The 19,557-nt window shown below is 42.4% G+C and overlaps 1 protein-coding gene and 1 long non-coding RNA gene across 5 annotated transcripts in view; one reads left to right on the forward strand and one right to left on the reverse strand.

Annotated features, from left to right (window-relative positions):
- Positions 1-19,557, forward strand: part of STARD9 (StAR related lipid transfer domain containing 9) — a 184,857-nt gene that overhangs the window by 112,779 nt on the left and 52,521 nt on the right. For all 3 annotated transcript variants that reach the window (XR_008313825.1, XM_053285880.1, XM_053285881.1), the window contains 2 exons: positions 1,094-1,203; positions 14,734-14,909. Coding sequence is in view for 2 of the 3 variants with exons in the window: in XM_053285880.1 (XP_053141855.1) it covers positions 1,094-1,203; positions 14,734-14,909 (286 nt within the window). In the remaining variant the exon portion in view is untranslated. The remainder of the gene's footprint in view (positions 1-1,093; positions 1,204-14,733; positions 14,910-19,557) is intronic.
- LOC128340605 (uncharacterized) lies at positions 1,006-18,973 on the reverse strand. 2 transcript variants are annotated; one of them, XR_008313827.1, is made up of 3 exons: positions 18,775-18,973; positions 7,224-7,339; positions 1,006-1,231 (listed from the first exon to the last, which is right to left on the reverse strand). It is a non-coding gene; the product is annotated as an uncharacterized LOC128340605 (long non-coding RNA). The 2 variants fall into 2 exon arrangements; XR_008313826.1 differs by lacking the exon at positions 18,775-18,973 and adding an exon at positions 7,726-7,778.

Consider the following 19,557-nt stretch of genomic DNA (forward strand, 5'->3'; position numbering starts at 1 on the left):
GCCTAGAAGCTGCTCAAACCTGGAGCCAGCCCTTTATTGTGATATCTTATGTTTTGGTTTCATATAGTGTATTCTGACCATTAGCACCATTTTGAACAATTGGACTGAAGATACAAACATCAAATAATAATATTATAATAAATTAATTGCTTGCCCTGACCAAAAGATGGATTGTAGAGAAAATGCTGTCATGCACTGTATACACATGTGTGTGTGCACTCACGCGCATGCATGCACACACAGGCATATCTAGTGCAAACCATGAACAAAATCTGAACATGGTGTGTCTGCTATATGTTAGTGGTATTGGGAAGAATTTACAGAATCTTCTCCTGCACGAGTCCTGGTGAAATGAAATACATGTTTTTGGAAAGTGATATTTTAGTATATTTTAGTACAACTCTTTGCATTCAAACTTAATTCTTTGGAATGTGTGTTGAGATTGCTTCCAGGAAATGAAGCACATTATCTTTCAAATATACTAAAAAGCCCTGACAGTAACACCCATAAGTCTTTCCTGCCTACTTATATATATAGAAATCACCAATGAAATCATTAAAGATCTTTGATTTATGACAGCCATGGAAATAAGGCTGAACCTTGGACATAAAGGTGAGATTTAAATTTGTGTTTCTACTATTCAGGCACTCGGCCCCTTAGAACAGGGACTACATGTAATGATTCACATGGATTGGCTGCTTGTGCCCAAGCCTATCTCCCTCCTCCTCTTCTCACTTGCTCCAGTTCTTCCCTTATTCATGTATGTTGTAGCTTGCCATTTGAATTGGCAAACCATAGTTTGTGCTGGTCTTGCAAACTTAAGTGGGAAACCCATTTCAAACCATGGTTTCACATTCCAGTTTGTAGGGAAGTCTAACCCATAGTTTGCCAGCTTGGATATGAGAGGGAATTGAAATGCTCAGGAGGAGGAGGAGCACATGAGCCCAGGGTTTGGGCATGAATGGACAAACCATATGTGTGAGTCAACCATATATCTTTATTTTACAGCAAATAACCAGAAGCAATATGGTTGAAAATTGGCTGAATACTCCTCTGTTGTTTTTCCTCCTTCCTCACCTCTTCCTTTTTCTAGATCAGTGAGACTTCTTCTCTTATGAGCTGCAGATCTCTCGAATGGCTAGATTTGGATGGAGACTTTACCCCCTTCTTTTCTCATAGCATTTATCCAGCTGAAGCAGAAAGGTAAGCTCAAAATAATCAGTCTGGAATCCTGTTTTATAAAAGATAGAATGTTCATTCTTCTTGTACTTTTTAACAGTATCATATCCTTCAAATAAATTCATTCTTACAATAGCATGACCATAACCTATCACAGCACTGAGTGTCTTCTTCATTATTCCTGAAGTCTTCCCACTCCTCTCAATGGTAGGAGATGAGACCTAGTCTTTAGCAATAAAGTAATAGAACAACCACTCTATGCATGTATAAACAATTTGAGAAAAGGGAAAGTAGCAAGGATGCAGGGATATGTGATTCATCTGGGAAGTGTTTTGCAGCCCAACTTCAGTGGGTAATGAATTAATGATAAAGATATTATGAAACTAAAGTATATTACATTGATTACTTTTAGGGATGTGCATGAATTGATTTTTTTCTATTTGATTTGTACCCAAACCAAATCACCCCCGATTTGTTTTGGGTCTGAGTCTCCCCCTGCCCCCCCGAATCACCTCAGATTCGATTTGTACCTGAATTATCCAAATCCGAATCGATTTGGGGCAAAAAGGGGTTCTGGGGACAAAAGAGTGGGGTGGGTGGTAGTGTCCAATGGGTGGAAGCTACCACCCAAATTTCAAAGAAATTGGCCAAAGGGGTGATTCAGTCCCCCCCCCCCCCCCCACCACCAATGTCACGTGTTTTTAAGCTTTTTCTCATAGGGAATAATGGGGATTTCATCAGCCTTAGTTATAACTCCCAGGGGGTCAGCAGGGTGGCCCAGAGTGGGTTGTGGTGTGTGGTAGTGCCCATATGGGTGCAAGGAAGCTACCACCCAGATTTAAAAGAAACTGGGCAAAAGGTTATTTATTTATTTATTTATTTATTTATTTATTTATTTATTTATTTATTTATTTAAATTGAAGTTGGCATGTCTTTGTGGCAGATTCGGGGCAGAAAAGAGGTTCTTGGGGCAGAAGAGTGGGTCAGGTGGTAGTGCCCTAATGAGTGCCTCCTACCACCCAGATTTCAAAGAAATTGGTGAAAGGGGTAGCTTAATTTTTATTTTTTTTTAGGTTGGTGCGTCTTTAAGCTTTCCCCCCATAGAGAATAATGGGGAATTTCAGCAGCCCTATGACTCAACTTGGGGGGCATCAGGGTGGCCCAGAGCAGGTTGTGGTGTAGAGCACATAGGGTGCCAATCACTCTCAAAACGATAAGCCCATGGGTCACTGGGTTTTGTTGTTTTCAATGTCTGAGGTGTTCTGAGAGTAAATTATCTGGTAGGAAATGAGAGTGGATTCTTTCTAAGTTCATTCATCATTTTGCACCAAAGAAGGTTATGAATGAACGAAGATGAGCAGTGATATCCACTATCACTACTCATCTTTGTCCCAGTGGTGGGTGGGTGTCCGACCTCAATAGCAGCCCCAGCAACAGCCAATGGACCTGGGCCAACCAATTCTGCTTGCGCGGGCCCACTGTATCTGGCGGTCACACCTACACCCCTTTCCTCCAGAATGGGCCTTGTGCACGGGAGAGGAGCAGGCCCTGCAGGCCCCAACCAGCACAGCAGGCACGACTAAGGGAAACTGTGGAGAGCCCTCGCTGCAGCACCAGGAGGGAGTGGCAACCAACAAAAAGTAGTGGCAGGGAGGTGACTGTAGCCAAAGCAGTTCACAATCCTCCAGCAGCACCACAGGGTGCAGAGATGGGCATGCCATGGATCCAACCCAAGGAAGTACAACTTGCCTTACATAGGCTTATATTGTGAACCGTCCAGGGACTTTTTTGTATGGGGCAATATGTAAATGTAGTTAAATAAATAAATAAATAAATGGTCTCAGCGTACCAGGTGGTCACCGCACTGGTGAACAATGCTACTCCTGAGGCAAAAGAACTGGTGAGACGTATGTCTTCTGGTGCTCCTCTTACTGACTTAACTGCCCTGCTGCCTTTCTCTCCCTCAGAGGGTTCTTCTCCCACTCCCATGGGGGCTGTTTCACCCAACCAATCTCCAGTCAGACTCCAGTCTGCCTATAGACTCCAATCTGCACCACACTCCAATCTGCCTTCAGCCCCAACTGCAAACCTCCTTATTGCTCTCTTAGGCCCTGATTCTAACCCTCCCCCACCTGGCATATTGTCTGGCAGACATGGTTTCAGAACATGCTGGCCAAGTCTTTGAATTAGAAGAGCACTCCAAAAGGGGGCAAACATAAATGTAGGAAGAGGGACATTTCCTTTTCATCTTCTTCCTCATCTTCTTCTGCTTCTAGCCCAGTCTCCAAAATTCCAGAGATCTGAGAAGTATAGGGATAAGTCATAGCATTCTTCTGAATTATTGGACTGTGATTCTCCAGACCTCCATCCAAACATCCCTGGGGGTCCAGAAAACCCGGAGCAGGCCTCCCCAGGTCGGGATAACCCAGAGCCTAACAACCTGGTTACCCCCCTGGAGCCCCATCCCACCCACACCACTCTCCTCTGGAAGACCCAGAGGTGGAACATGACTCCAAAGAAGATGGGGAATAGTCTGATGACCAGATGGGTGAGTCCTTTGCTTGTTCCCAGAAATTATTCATGTCAGAAGACTTCTCCCATCTGATAAATAATGCTATTTCCACCTTGGACCTAGCTCCTCCCATCTGTGGAACAACAGTCAACCCTTAAGGGAGCTCAGGTATTCCCAAAACTAAAGCCCAAGGACAGTAATATTCCTTTCCCTGAGCTTTTTGTGAACACATTGAAACAGAAATGGCTAACCCTGGCTTCTAGCAAGAAAACTAGCCCTATCACAAATACATTATATTCCATTTCTCTCGAAGCCACAAAACATCTGAAAGTTACTCCCACAGATGTATCCGTGGTAGCACTCTTGTCAGGCGCAGTTCTCCCTAAAGATGGAGATAATTCCTTTAGAGATTCATCCAACAAAAAAACTGAGGCATCGCTCTGCAGGGCACATGAGTAATCTTCTCTGTCTATTTGATCTTCTGTGGCAGCTTCCATTACAGCCAGGGCATCGTTACTATGGGTGGATGAATTCCTACAAAGTCCGCCACTGACCCAACCAGCCTCAGGCAAACTTGGTTAGAGATTCAGAAGGCCCAAGCCTCCATGGCTGATGTAATGCTAGATTCCATCCATTTTTCTGCCCCATCTACCACAGCTTCAGTGGTCACTAGAAGGAGTTTGTGGCTCAGACACTGGCATGTATATAGATGCCATATCTAGATCCAACCTTACTTCAGTCCCCGGGCTCCAAACTATTTATTTGTTGCTTTATTTATTACATTTCTATACCAACCCATCCAAAGGCTCTGGGCGGTATACAACAAATAAAATTCAAGAACAAACACCTTTTAAAACAAACAGATTAAAGCAATATAAAAATAAATTTAAAATAATTCAGAGCCATTTAAAACCAATTAAAAATACTTAAGAACAATTTAAAAACCTTGGAAGGCCAGGCCAAACAAGTCAGTCTTTAGGGCTCTCTTGCAGGCCAACAGTGAACCCAAGCGACTGATACCTGCCAGGAGTACATTCCACAGGCCAGGAGCAGCTACAGAGAAGGCCCGGTTCTGAGTCGCCACCAGACATGCTGGTGGTAACTGGAGATGGACCTATCTAGATGACTTCACTGTGCGATGGGGATTATACAGAAGAAGGTGCTCTCTGATGTAACCCGGCTTTAAAGGTGATAACCAGCACTTTTTATTTTGCCCAGAAACATATTGGCAGCCAATGCTACTGTCTGAGAACAGGCATAATATGGTCTCTACGGGTTACCCCAGAGACCAGTCTGGCTGAAGCATTTTGAACTAACTGAAGTTTCCAAATGATGTACAATGCAGCCTCACATAGAGTGCATTGCAGTAGTAAACCCTGGAAGTTACCAGCCGATGCACCACTGTTTTGAGATCGTTCTCTTCAAGGAATGGACACGGCTGTCGAATCAGTCAAAGTCTGGGCCTAATGGTGATATCTCTAGATGCAGTAAACTGGACTCGCTCCCACCTAAAGCCCCTTCAGTGGTTTCTCCTTCTGTATCAAGCAGCAGTTACTCAAAAGAGAATGCTGAAAGTACAGTTATCCCATCAGGTTCACAGGTTTCTCTTGTGGTGGACCTCCCCAGTGCGCCTCAAACAGGGCAAGCTATTCCTAGACCCACCCAGATTGATAGTCACCACGGAAGTGTCTCTCATGGGATGGGGAGCACATTGTCTCCACCTCTCAGTACAGGGCAAATGGTCACATCATGAATGCAGACACTGTATCAACTGGCTAGAGTTGCGGGCAATCCACATGGCCTTGTTAGCCTTCCAACAAATAGTCAGACACAAAGACATACTAATTCAGACTGACAATGTTACAGCTAAGGCACATGTGAACAGACAAGGGGGAACCAGGTCTCGATCTCTACATCAGGAAGCCTCCCTTCTCCTTCACTAGGCAGATTCAGACCTGTTCTCACTATGGGCCCATCATGTTAAGGGAACCCTCAACTTCACAGCGGACTGGCTCAGCCATCAGGAAGTTAACCCAGCAGAGTGGAGCCTCAACAGCCACACCTTCTCCATAATCTCAGGACAGTTTGGTCATCCACAAGTGGACCTCTTTGATTCATCGAGCAATGCCAAGACAGAAAGGTTTTACAGCAGCTAGGGAGTGGAAGCGGTGGATGCCCTCTCATCCCCATGGCCTCAGACCCTACTCTATGCCTTCGCTCCAGCACCTATGATCAGTTACCTAGGCAAGGTACACCTAGGCAAAGCAGAAGTGATCCTGGTAGCACTATACTGGCTCAGGAGGCCATGGTTTTCAGTGATTCTGCACTTAACAATAGAGGGGCCATTGTTTCTCCAGTAACTCCAGATCTGTTCCAACAAGTCCTTTCTGGTAGGGATGTACACGAACGGGTTCGGCACTCCTTTTCTGGAGTGCTGAAACTGTTGGAATGCCAGAGTTTGAGGCGGCTTGACAGGTGGGGGGTACCTTTTAAAAAACAGGCAAGGGGCTCGTTACCTGTTTGCCCCCTCCCTGCTGCTTTCCCTCCACCGGCACTCATTTTAGAAACATCTGTGCAGGGCTGCAGTGTTCCTTCCTGCAACCCCAGTCGGAGTTAGCATGCACATGGTTGGGGCGCACACGTGCCAGCTGTTTGTGTGCTTCTAAAATGAGCCCTGGTGGGAGGAAAGCGGCGGGGAGGGACAAGCAGGTAACGAGCTCCATATCTGTTTTTAAAAGGCATCCCTCCCTGCCCTGCAAGAGAGTGCACAAACAGCTCGTGCGCATCCCTACTGTCTGGCACCCCGACCCGACTTGGTTAAGTTTAGCAGCCTGGAGACTGAGCGGAGCCTCCTGAGCCTTAATGGATACCCCTCTAAGGTGCTTAACACCGTCTTGGCCTCGAGGAGGCAATCAACAAACTTCATATATCAGTACACCCAGAGAGCCTTCTTGCGATGGTGTTCTAGGCATCAGATTCAACAACATACATGTGGGATCAGAGAACTAGCTTTTCTCCAAGAGGGACTGGACAAAGGTTTAAAAGCAAATACCTTAAAAAAAAACAAGCAGCATTCACTGCCAGCATCCTGGCCATGCAGATCAAAAAGACTCTTGACACACCATCTGCATCTCAAGAGATTCCTCAGAGGGGCTATCCTCCTGTCTCTACCAAACATTCATTGTTTCCCAACTTAGAATCTGCCTATGGTACGCAAAGCGCTACAGGCACCTCCCTTTGAAGCTCTGTCTACACATCCCCTTAGGCCTGCTGTCCTTTAAATTGGCCTTTCTAATAGCCATCACATCAGCTAGGAGAGTATCTGAGCTACAGGTCCTGTCTGCTAGCAAGCATCTTTGTGTTCTAGCAGGACTCAGTCAGGCTTATTCCAGATCCATCCTTTGTTCCTAAGGTCTTGTCTGTGTTCCACCATTGTCAGGACATTGTATTGCCATCTTTCTCCCCTAACCCAGTCCACCCCTTGGAAAAGGCCTGGCACTAACTGGACATCAAACGCTGCTTAAAGACCTACCTCATGCACACTGACTCCTTCAGATCCATGGACTCATTTGTGTTGTACCTCCGCATGGGTCAGAAGATTTCCTCAGCCACCACTGCTAAATGTATTAAAACATGCATCTCCTTGGCCTATGAAACACAAGGAACAAGGTCACCACCCACCATCACTGCACATTTAATAAGAGCAGTAGCAACCTCGGCAGCGTTTTCCACTAACACTTCCATATCCAAAATCTGTAAGGTAGCCACATGGACATCTCCCTCCACGTTAACTAAACATTAGACACTGGATTTCTTCAGATCTGCTGCTGCCTCCTTTGACAGGTGGGTTTTGCAGCAGGTTCTTTCTTCCCAGTAAGCTGGGATGATTCACCTGGGTCTGTTTGGCTGTGGCATCCTCCAGCAGTAGAGAAAGGAGCATTGGCTACTTATCGTGAAGGCTTCTTCTTACTGCTGGAATGGAGGACATCATGACCCACCCTCTTGGCTTTCCTGGCCTACTGATTGGAACAAACCTTTTTTCTTTTCTGTGCAGTACTTTTACTTTCATCTCCAGCTGTTCTCTGTTCTCTCATTGCCTTGGACATTGGAAACTGGGTTGAGCTACCCTTCCCAGGCTCATGAAAGCTTTTACCTAATTTGCATAGTCCTGCCTCTGGAGCACGTGGGAATGATAACCCACATGAGATGTCCTCCATTCCAGCAGCACGAAGAAGGCTTCATGGTAAATAACCAGTACTCCTATTTGGACTCATAGGAATTATGCATTTTTCTAGCTGCTATTTTATCTATGCTTGCAGAATGCAAGCTGCATCAAGAGTGTGTGTGGGTGGTGGTGGTTGGGAGTGGAAAGGAATAACCATCAGCAATTTATTTATATAAGCTTGTTTTTATTAGCCTTCACACAAGGCTTCTCTTTTTCTTTTTATGAATTCTGGGAGATAGCAATTTCAAGTCTGTGCTGTGTTGTAGAGCTATTGGGTTGAATTTCATTTCTGGTGCTGCGCAGCTGCCGTAAGTCCTCGGCTGCTGTGTGTAATGCTGAGGTCGTGTGTGTTACTGAGAGAGAGCTTTTTGATTGGTAGATATACCAAGGAGGGGATGTATTAGAGAAAAATGCAAATTAGAGGATGGGTTTGTGTACTGTAGCTCAGACTTGTAAGTGCTTTTAAGTGGCAGCTTTCTGTGATTTGCAGGAGTGCTTACAGCTTTGTGAAATCTGTTTTCCATTCTTTATTCTATTGCCTAAATCTAAAAACTATATTAATAAAATGTACCTAAAATTTAGGGAATCAGCAAAAAAGGAAGACATTTTCTGATTTGGCTAAGCTTTTTGCTTTTTAATATAAGAAAACTGTTTTTAAGGCTTTTCATTTTCTTTTTTGCTTGAGTTTTGTGATCTGAGCCTTAATACATGTTTGCAGCAAAGCCCTCGGCTTCATTACCAGGATGTTGCTGCCATAGCTACTGAAAACTGCATTATGCTGTACAAGCCGCCAGATTCTGCATCAGCCTTAGAGGTGCTTTGGGAAGAGGGGAGGGAGTTGCACGATAGGATCCCAGGATGCTGATGACAAAACAGCCAAGAGAAATTGTGGTTCTAGAGAAGGTTGATTTAGTATGCTTACTGCAAACTTCATGCATAGCAAGGGAAGATGCAAAATAAACCAACTGATTTCATAATCCTGGAGATGTTCTTAGTCATTCTTTATTACGATTTCTTTAAGGTTAGTGGTATTTTAAAATTTGTTTTCTTATTTCTTAATGTGAATGTTAATGTTATAGTAATGCTAATAATATTAAATCTAGTGAAAATGAGTGACTCTGTTTTCCCTGTGCCTTAGTTTAAAGTGCTGTTTTTTGCCTATCTTGTTCTAAGGGGGAGTTGGAGCTGCAGAAATAAAACTGTTACCTATGTATTCCAGAGTAAAGTCATTTTATTGCATTAATTGTTTCTGGATGTGAATGGAGCAGCATTAAAGCAGCATTAATTGTTTCTGGATGTGAATGGAGAAACTGAACAGTAGAGAATAGTTTTTCATTCTTACAATATAGAGATTTAAGAAAGCCTGAAACAAGCTGAAGTTGTGCCATTAACTGGATGAGGATATTTCTGTGGACCTATAAAACAACCACCTGTGTGAATTTTTGTGTGTGCTTTTAGAATGTGAAATTGTTTTTTATTTATTTTGGACATCCTGTTTGCCTGGAATGTTTGGCAGACAGCCATCAGATATAGTAGAACATTTGACTTTGGCTTCTGTCATTCTAATGGCAAGTTCATATTATACCATCGGTGGTTATCCACAAAACCAGCAAGTATATGTCAGGGCAACTGGATATGATATATTATGTCTAAACATTGGTATTCAAATTTTTTTTCTTGCAGCACTGATTGTGGACTGAGAGATCTGAACCCAAGGTTCTGCCATGTTCAGCTTCTCTAGAGTGTTTGTGCCAGTAGAGGATCTTATGCATTCTAACCCTACCTACATGCTGTAAATGTCAGACTGGATGGATTTTCGTTACCTACCTGCTTATTGCAGGAGACTCTGTACTCTGAATATATAAAGGATGCTTTCCAATTGTTTTTATCCTGTGTGCTTTAATCCCTGTTACATTAATAAGAATAGGAAAGGCAGAAACGGAAACTTCTTATAGTATTTGCATTTTTATGTAGACCTCTCCCCCGTTTTTTCCTTATTACATGGCATTAATCATTGAGGTATCAAAAGTTGCAGGTCTGTGCCTTATTGTAATCACAAAATAGAATGGAATATATCATACTGTAAGCACTATTTTTCAAGGCCTGTCCGATTAATGGTCTACAAAACTCCGTATCCTATGTCTTGTAGTGGCCATTACAGCTGCTTTGCAGAAAAGATTGGGGTCTTCTTGAGGGTTAATCACCTCTCATTTCACAAGTATTAGAGAACCTGTTCTCCTAGAATTCGTCTCATTACTTTTGAACCTTACTGCACTTATGTAAAGGAGATGTTTAGCTTAAATGGTTGATATGTGTGTTTTGGAAAAGAGTAAAAGGAGTTTCTTGGCTAATTTAAAACAGTTTTAAGAGCAACAAAATAAGAGGATAAACTTCTTTAGATTAGGATAAAACAACTGAATGTAGATAGTATTGAGGTAAGATGACTGCAGGGTTTGTGATATGCTGGGCATAGGACCACGTATTCATCTCCCTAGTCAAAGGTTTATACTCTTGAGATCATTACAGAACTAATACTGCTGCACTTTATATTACAGTGATAACTGAAACATTTTTCACCAAATCCATCAGGACTGCTCTCTTATGACTGTTTGTAAACTTTATGTAACGTAGGAAATGCAAAGCCTGCTTCCTAACCAGATATCTCAGTCTCTTTAATAGCTTACCTATACAATTAAGAATAAGATTTTGATGTCAAACACACTTAAGTGGCAATCTCTGTCTGGCAAATTCAAACACTAGAGGCAAATGAAAGTTGCTGTAATATACTTTCCTGCAAATGTAGAACTCCTTTTTCTCTGCAGATCTTTAAAATTCCTGATATCAGTGACTGAAATACAAAGCAAGTATGTACCAATGCACTGAGCGAGCTGCCTAACAGAACTTCCCAGCTAACTGCACCATTGTGGTGGGAAAGTGGCAGTTGTTGATGGCTTCCCCTTCCCCAGGAAGCCCTCTGTGCTACCTGAAAATATGTTACTAAGGATTGTGCAGCCCTCAGGGACATATTTTTTGGTGTCATGGATAGTTTCCTGGGAAAGGGAGGGTGTCAAAAATTCACTGTCACTGGTGCAGTTGGGAAGTTCTGGTAGGCTGCTCTTTCACTGCACCAATGCATGCTTGCTCTGTATGTCAGTCAGTATCTTTTTGAGAAGAATTCTAAGATCTGTTTAGTTGTGCTGGTAGCTGAAGTGACTGTAAAACATTCTTCCTTTGTTTTTGTTTTACATTGTTTCCCATTCAAAGCTTTCAGTGGAATGGAGTGGCATAAAAGTCAATAAATTTAATATAATAATTCTAAACAAATAATTATGTGGAGAAAAACTATTATAAAAATTTCAATATCTCCCCCATCTTGGACTGCTTTTTTGTGTCTCTAGAGAACCCTAACTCATCTGTGCATTCAGCAGTGTGACCTGACAAGTACAAATGAGATCTTGCAGCTGTCAGACTCCATAGACTTGCTTCTCTGAAGGTCACTGTTTGCTTCACTTGTACAGAACCTAAGCTTAATGAGTGATGCAATCCTTTGGTCATTGGGCCTTACTGTTTTTTGCTGGATCTTTAGAAACCTGTTTGAAGCTGATTTTTCTAGAAGGTCCATAAAACTACTGATTGAATTAGCCCTGAGAATACCATAGAGAGAAAGTGAGGATTTGGGCAACAAAGACAGCTTGATAGTCTGTTGAGAGGGAGGAGTCAAGATACTTTTTCATTTAGGACAAGGGTGGGGAACCTTGGCCCTCCAGCTGTTTTTGAACTACAACTCCCACCATTGTGGCTGGGGATGGTGGGAGTTGTAGTTCAAAAACAGCTGGAGGGCCAAGGTTCCCCACCCCTGATTTAGGAGATCACTTTCCCTCATTTTAAAATTTTGGCCTACATGACAGACAGCCCTCTATCGACATTAGGGACCCACCAGGGCTTCCGTGCAACTTGAAAGGCAGTCCCAAAGGGGTAGCATGATGGACTACAACAAAATGACTTAAAACCACTTCTGGGAAGTCATGGAACATTCCTTCATTGATTCCAATTGAAGATTCACTGTGCAGAAGCAGTTTTTGATCATTCTTCTACACCTTAGGTCTGCCTTTCAAATTGTGCACCTGCCTCATTGGGTCCCTAATGTCGATGGAGGGCTGCCCGCCATGTTGGCCCTTATATTGGTACTTGTATTGAAGCTTTTCATTCATGTTTAGCTCTGTCTGATGTGGTGACCAGAACTGCACACAGTAATTAGCACATCGTATTCTTAAACCAGTTGCAGTGCTTCATCCTTATAAGAGTGGCATTATAACAGATGAATATCAAATTTTGTCCTCAGTTATCAAGAGGGCTTCATGTGTGACATAATGGAATTTAGATATCTATTTTAGTGCTGGTGTTGTGAAAATTTACATCTGCAACTGTTACGAGGGATTTACTCTCGCAGGGTTTCTTCTTCCCCATCCCTCTTGGGATTTAAAAGGACAGGCAGTTTTGTTTGAGACGATAAGATGCAGCAGAATTCCAATATAGAAATGTTATTAAAGGTGATTGGAAATGTGTGACAAGTGGGGTATGCACACATGACACAGAACATTTAAGATGAAATACATGTCTGGGTACTGTTAGTTAACCTTCAATTTTTATTTATTTTTATTTATTTTATTTTTATTTATTTATTTAATTACCTGGCTGATCAAATTAATCTGGCTAATCAAATGAACATATATAAGGTTGAATCTATATACTAGCCTCATGGGCTTATACTGTGTACCCTCTAGAGGAGGTGGAGGAGAGAAAGAGATAGGGGTTGTAACAAGGAGAAGACATGGCAAGCAATATTAAAAAAATAGAACACAGAACTAGGGATGTGCAGAACGTTCTGCAGTTGGAACATTCCGCCTCAAAAAAAGCCGTTTTGAGTGCTCTGAGCTTGAAACAGAATGCCCTTCAAATGAAGGGCCTGTTCTGCGCTCAGAATGGAATGACATCTTCTGAGTCACAATGTTCTGACTATTCTGAGGCCACTCTACTGGCCTCTGCACATGTGTTGTGGCCATTTATATGGTCAACACCACCATGCAATGGCCACCATACATGTGCAGAGGCCAGTAAAGCACCATCTTGGATTTGGAAATCCCAAATGGTGCTCTGTTTTGGCACTTGGAACATTCTGAGTGTTCCGAAATCTTTTTTTCCCTTTTTCTTTTTTTTTGACAACCAGCTTGGCCAGATCTGATGGAATGTTCCATTCATTTTGTGTTCCATTCTGAGATTAGAACAGAATGCAAAATGTGTTTTGTGCACACCCCTACACAGAACAACTAAAGAGTCCAGAGAGGATTGGGGTAGGTCAGGGGATTGGAGAGAAAAACCAAGCATGTGCAGATCGACATGAGGTAGAAGGAGACCATGGGAGGGGGCTGTTAGACTAGGGTCACATGAAGAACTGGATCAACTGGCCACACATTCCTGAATAGTCCAGGGAGCAAGAGCAAGCTGAGTCCATTTAGACTTCCAGGGGGCCAGAAAGGAGGAGGAGGAGACCGAACTAGCTTTGTGTCCCTGGTCCAGGAAGGTCCGGAGAGTGAGAGCAGGAAAGGAGGCAAAAGGAAAGACAGGGCAAACATAAGAGAAGCAGAAAGTGGCAGACTTTGAACCCGAACAAGTTACGATAGAGAAGGAGTTGGGATTGGTTTAGGGACTGGAGAGAGGGAGTAAGATAAACATGGAAACAGCATTGGGGAGTCCACAGTCCTCTGATCCGGGGGCCCATGTGGTGATTTTTACAGACCACCAAGGGAATGGAAAGCCACACCTGAGCTTTCCTCTCTGCCTCACTCCCTAAGCTACTCCTTTGCTTTAATGTAAACATGATTTTTCCCTGGACCAGAGTACATGTGGGGGCACCAACCACTCATGCCAGACAGGGGTGTATAGAAACGAACCCCCGTAGCACAACAAAAACCATCGGTTTTGTGTAAAATGTGTTTTCTTTGGTTAGAGCTTCCAATAGGTTTGGATAATACTGTGCTGCCAAGTTTGCAGTCTTGTAATCAGTAACATTATCTGGAATGCAAGACATTTTCAGGCAAAGTTATCAAAACAAATTATCTTATAAGTGAATGTACTAAATGTAGATGCAGTAAAGGAAAAGGCCAGCAAGTAAATGAATGTTTAAATTGTTATGCTTCATGCAAGTGCCTTATTGCTACTAAACATTGTTGTTGTTGTTGTTGTTAAATTTACACCCCGCCTTTCATTAAGAAAATCCCAAGGCGGCTCACAATAAAATTTAAAAACAAGATTATAAAAAAGACACATGTATATTTAAAAGAACTCATAAGGTTCTCTTTGTTCAAACAGAATTATCCATACCTATCTAAAACAAGCTACTTTATTGGATTAAAAGTGTGGCAGAGGGGAAAGCAAAATTATTAGTTCATAACTAATTGTTCTTAAACATATTTATATACTGCTTTTGAACAAACATGCTCTCAAAGTGGCTTACAGTAGTTTAATTGATCTTAAGTGACTAGTGGCAAAAATAGGTTCTGCTCCTATGTGGAGGCTATTATTAAGCTTCTTTTTAAAATAATGGTACCAAGTGAAGATTCTAATCATACTGTGACATCACACATACATATATATACACATCATATCCCTCCTTTTAGCCTCCGTGTCTTTGACATTCTATACTAACATCTGAATCTTTCTTTATACAAATAAATAAGACACTTCCTTTTTGTCTGTTATCTGTTTAATAGAAGATTATGCTTCTTTCCTGGCTTAACATCTTTGTTAAATTTTCTAGCAGAGAACAGGAAAATGCAGTGAATGAAGAATGCCAGCCAGTTTTCCACAGTAGGAAAATTCAACAGCAACAACTCTATGTTGAAGAATTACAGCAGCAGATCCTGGATGGGCAGATTCAAGCTGAACAAGAACTAGAACATGATGAGGCAGCAATCAATCAGCAGATCAGAGAAAGTGAGTTATTTTCCTTTCCATTCTTGTTTTTATTATTTGGCTTGCACCACTGGTACACACTTCGTTCAATAATTATTCTTCAATAATTATTCTTCAATAATTATTGAATTAATTTCAATAATTATTCTTCCTTGTACTGATTATTTTCACATTTTTCGTGGTGTAGTGGTTAGAGTGCTGGACTAGGACCGGGGAGACCCGAGTTCAAATCTCCATTCAGCCATAATACTAGCTGGGTGATTCTGGGCCAGTCACTTCTCTCTCAGCCTAGCCTACTTCACAGGGTTGTTGTGAAAGAGAAACTTAAGTATGTAGTACACCGCTCTGGGCTCCTTGGAGGAAGAGCGGGATATAAATGTAATAATAATGATAATGATAATGATAATGATGATGATGATGATTATTTTTAAAATGAGGTTGATGCCCATGTAGCAGATTGCATTTCATTCACATTCCTTCATTATTTTGTATTGGTCTTTTAAAAATAAGCTTTAGTTATACTCTTAACCTTCTCAAACTACTGGTTTGTTGTGCTCCTTGCTTTTAAGCTGGAAAACAGCTATAGAAAAAGTAATTAAGATATGTGAAACATCCTCTAGCTATATTTTGCTGATTAAAAAAATAGCTGTATTAGTCGGGTAATATTTTCTCTCTCTTTAAAATTGTGTTAATTGGTTTTATGTTTGTGTGTGTTAGAGTTGCCCTTGAGGAAGACCTTTTTGGCCAAAATGTGTTGCACTTTCAATAAAAAATCTATAAATCAGCATCAGCATCTTGAGACGTGGTCTCTTGTTGGCACGAGAGCAACTGTGGGCAATAAAAATAAAAAGATGAACATTATATGAGTAATGCTGTTCTTGAGAAGTTGTGACTCAGGCCAACTAGTAATGCTGCTCCTCTGTTCAATAGAAATATTCAGTTTCACCTTCTACATTTTTATTGTAATGACTTTGAGTCACATTATATAGCTAAGGATCAGTTCATATGTTTTTAACATCCTGTATTGATGACATTTCTCAGTAGGAATTGATATGCAACCTGCTTGCTGGTTGTCACTTATGATGGTCCTTGTCACTGAGGCCTAATCCCCTATTGAATTAATGGTTATTAAACAAGATGAGGAAAGTTAGAATGGCAAATCATTGATTCCAGCTCTCCAGTTGTTCTAGGTGTCCTCACCCTTACAAATTCAGGAAGCTTACTGATACCTGGTAGCCCTCAATCTAGGAATACTTTTAACCAAGCTGCTAATCTAAGCTTTATTTACTGGGCTCAGTTCTCAACTTTCCATTCCCTCAGGTTAATTCATAATTTTTAGCTTAATATTTTTATTGTATGTTTTTAACTTTTGTAAACCGCCTTGAGGTTGTTTTCAATGAAAGGCGGTATATAAATTTAACAATCAATCAACCAACCAATCAATCAATCAATAAAATAATTATTTTAGTTGCTTCAACAGGCAGTTGATACAAAGAACCGACTTAATTAATTAATTAACTGAATTAACTAATTAAGTGCTTAATTAAGCACTTTATTGTAATGGAATAGTGAGCATATACTTAAACTTCTGTTGAAATCAGTAGAATCAGGGGTCCACAAATGCATTGACTACCATCACCTTTGCCAAGCATCCCTCTTGTCTCTGGTGAACTCCAGTCCTGTTCATCAGAGATGCCTCAGAAGCACAGTGCAACTGGGGTCAATCTGCCTCCCCACCCCAAGCTTTCCCCTCAGAATCAGGGCTGGTGATTCAGTCATCTTGGGAAAATAGCACACATGGAAGAGTTCCAACTACTTCTGGGATTGGTCCCAGGGAGGGCAGTAATGGATTATCTCCAATTCCATGCTATGGTTCAGAAATTCATCCCCTGTTGGGATTCCCTGTCAGCCATAAATTTTATCTGGCTTCCAGGGCTGCTTTCAAGAGGGATACAAAAATGCTTGACTTTGCTGAATCATGCCCAGTGAAGGGTATGATTGATTGATTGATTGATTGATTTAAAATAATTCCAGATAAGAGATTTAGTTGTTCTTTAAAAATGAAACATTTATTCCAAAAACACACAGAATAGTAGGAATGTGCATGGAACTGTCTGGCTCGGTTCGGTTCGAGGCTGGAGTGGCCTCGAACGGAACTGGGCCAGTTCAGTCCGGCACCCCTCAAACCCTCCCCTGGTCTGCTCCAGTCCGGGGGGTGGATAGTTCGTGAATTTCAAACACTTAAAATTAAATTACCTTTAAAATTATTGTTGAGGTGGCGGGGGGTGGTGCCCAGAGGCTCCCCCTCCCCCCGCCAGCCTTCAAAACGCACCCCTAGGGCCTTTTAGGCCCGTTTTTCGGCCTGTTCAGGCCTTGCTAAAAACAGCTCAGTGGCCAAAATGGCTGCCACTGTGCATGTGCAAAAGGCGTCTGTGAGGCCTGGCATGACCCACGGCCTCGCAGAGGCCATTTGTTCATGTGTGGTGGTCATTTTTGTTTTGGAGGCCATTTTTTAAAAAAACCAAAAAATGGCTGCTGTGCATGTGCAAATGGCCTCTGCGAGGCCGTCGGTTATGCCAGGCCTCACAAAGGCCTTTTGCACATGCATGGCAGCCACCATTTTGGCTGCCACACCATACGGGTGGGTTTGGTTCTGGGGGCTATCGAGCCGGATGGTGTTTGGTCTGGGGGTTGAACCATCAACCCCCCGAACCAAAACCATGAACCTTGAACCCCCAAATTTGTCTGCACATTCCTACAGGATAGCATAAGGAACACAAGGAATTTAGTTACTGGAAGAAAAGAATACAAATGGCATTTCTATAACTTTACTTAGCGTAAAAGTGCAGTTTGCCTTAGTTTTAGATATCAGGTTAGTGTCCCATTTCCTCTTCTTTCTGCTTTGTTGTCTTGCAGTTTACTTGGGCTCTTTCTTTATTAACTATTCAAAGGAGTTTAAATCCATAGTGAACAGGAGGTACTGATTTTGTTAAACAGGATGGTAATTAAAATTGTAAACATTCAAGCTACAGTTTTACAAAGGAAATTGCTATTCCTTGAGCAAATATTGCTTAAGCCTTCAGAAGCATTCATCTTAACCTATTTAACACTCACTTCGTCAGTGCCTCTCATTTTGTTACTCTTACTAGTATAACAGAACTGTTGCAGTGTACTGAATTGACCTGAATTAAGTGAAATGTCAGGATCCTATTAGGTTATGATGTTCCAGATATGTTTCACACACACATTCTGCAAGAGATTCATGGTTCAGTGCCGGTATGTAGGGGTGCACACAAAACTGGCTGGCCCGGTTCAGGTTGGGTACAAATAGGGCCTGGAATGGACTGGTTCAGTTTGGTCTAGCACCCCTTCAACCCCCTCCCCCTGGTTCGATCTGGGTGGTTCGTAATCTTTAAAATTGTTTGTTTGTTTGTTTGTTTATAGCTTGCTTACCCCCTCCGGGGGACATCTCCAAGGCCAGGGGGGTCCTCTAGAGGTTCCCCCTCCCCCACCAGCCTCCATTATGTGACAAATCACCCACTTTGTGCAATCTTTGGTCCATTCCGGGCCTGACCCCCGTTGCAGTGGCCATTTTGGAGGTCACCGCGCATGCCCAATGGGTCTCTGCATGGCCAGGCTATTCCATTACCCAGGCATGCAGAGGCCAATTGGGCATGTGCGGTGGCCTCCAAAATGGCTGCCATGACAGGGGTGAGGTCTGGAATGGGCCAAAGACTGCCCAAACAGGACAATTTGACACATAATGGAGGACAGCCGGGGGGAAGAGGAACATCCTGAGAACCTTCCCGTGATCTTGGAGAGCCCCCCCGGAGGGGGTAAGTATGAAAAAAATAAAATATATTTTTTTAAAGTTCATCCCACCCACCCTGAACACTTTGCTTAGTCCTGATTCAGTGTGGCCTCTGCTTCTGGGGTCTTGTGGGTGATGGAGAGGATCCTGGAGAAGAAACTGGAGTTCCTCTGGAGTATGGTGAACTCCAGTATCCTTGGAGTTCCTGGATTCTTCCAAAGGAGCAACTGTGGGCAGGGTTAGCTCTGGCTGTTCAAATTCACTGCATCTGAGGGGTTCCTCTTCCTCCTCATGGTCTGGGTTTGGGTGGGTCTTTGGGGCAGTCATTCTCACAGCCTCACCTACTTCATAGTGTTGTTTGAAGACAGAAAAGAGAGAGGAACCCTAAGCTTCTTGAGGAAGGGATACAAACATAATAAATACACCATCATCAAGCAGCAATAGATTATAGGTGTGATGCCTCATCATGAGGTTTTAAGACATTTGTAGTTGGATAATCAGTCTGCTGCCACTACTTGAGGAAACCTTCAGAAACTGATTTCTCAAGAATATCAAGGTAGTTATGTTTTCTTGGCATGACAATCCTTATGTCTTCACATGGGAACTGACAGTAAAAGATGCCACCTAGGATAAACCACCACCAAGGACTGATTCTTATTTGAAATCAATATAGCACTTCTCTTCTTTTCTCAGAGCTACATAAAGGACATCTTCCAGCCAGTAACAATTTCATTCCAATTAACCTTAACTGTCACAGACTCCTTCTCCCAATTTGCCTCTACTACATTCAGTACAAAATCTCCAGGATAACTTTCTTACCACAAACATCAATACTCTTCTATGGTTTTTTCCATCTGA

The sequence above is a fragment of the Hemicordylus capensis genome, chromosome 1 (assembly GCF_027244095.1).
Source record: "Hemicordylus capensis ecotype Gifberg chromosome 1, rHemCap1.1.pri, whole genome shotgun sequence".
Classification (NCBI taxonomy): Eukaryota; Metazoa; Chordata; class Lepidosauria; order Squamata; family Cordylidae; genus Hemicordylus; species Hemicordylus capensis.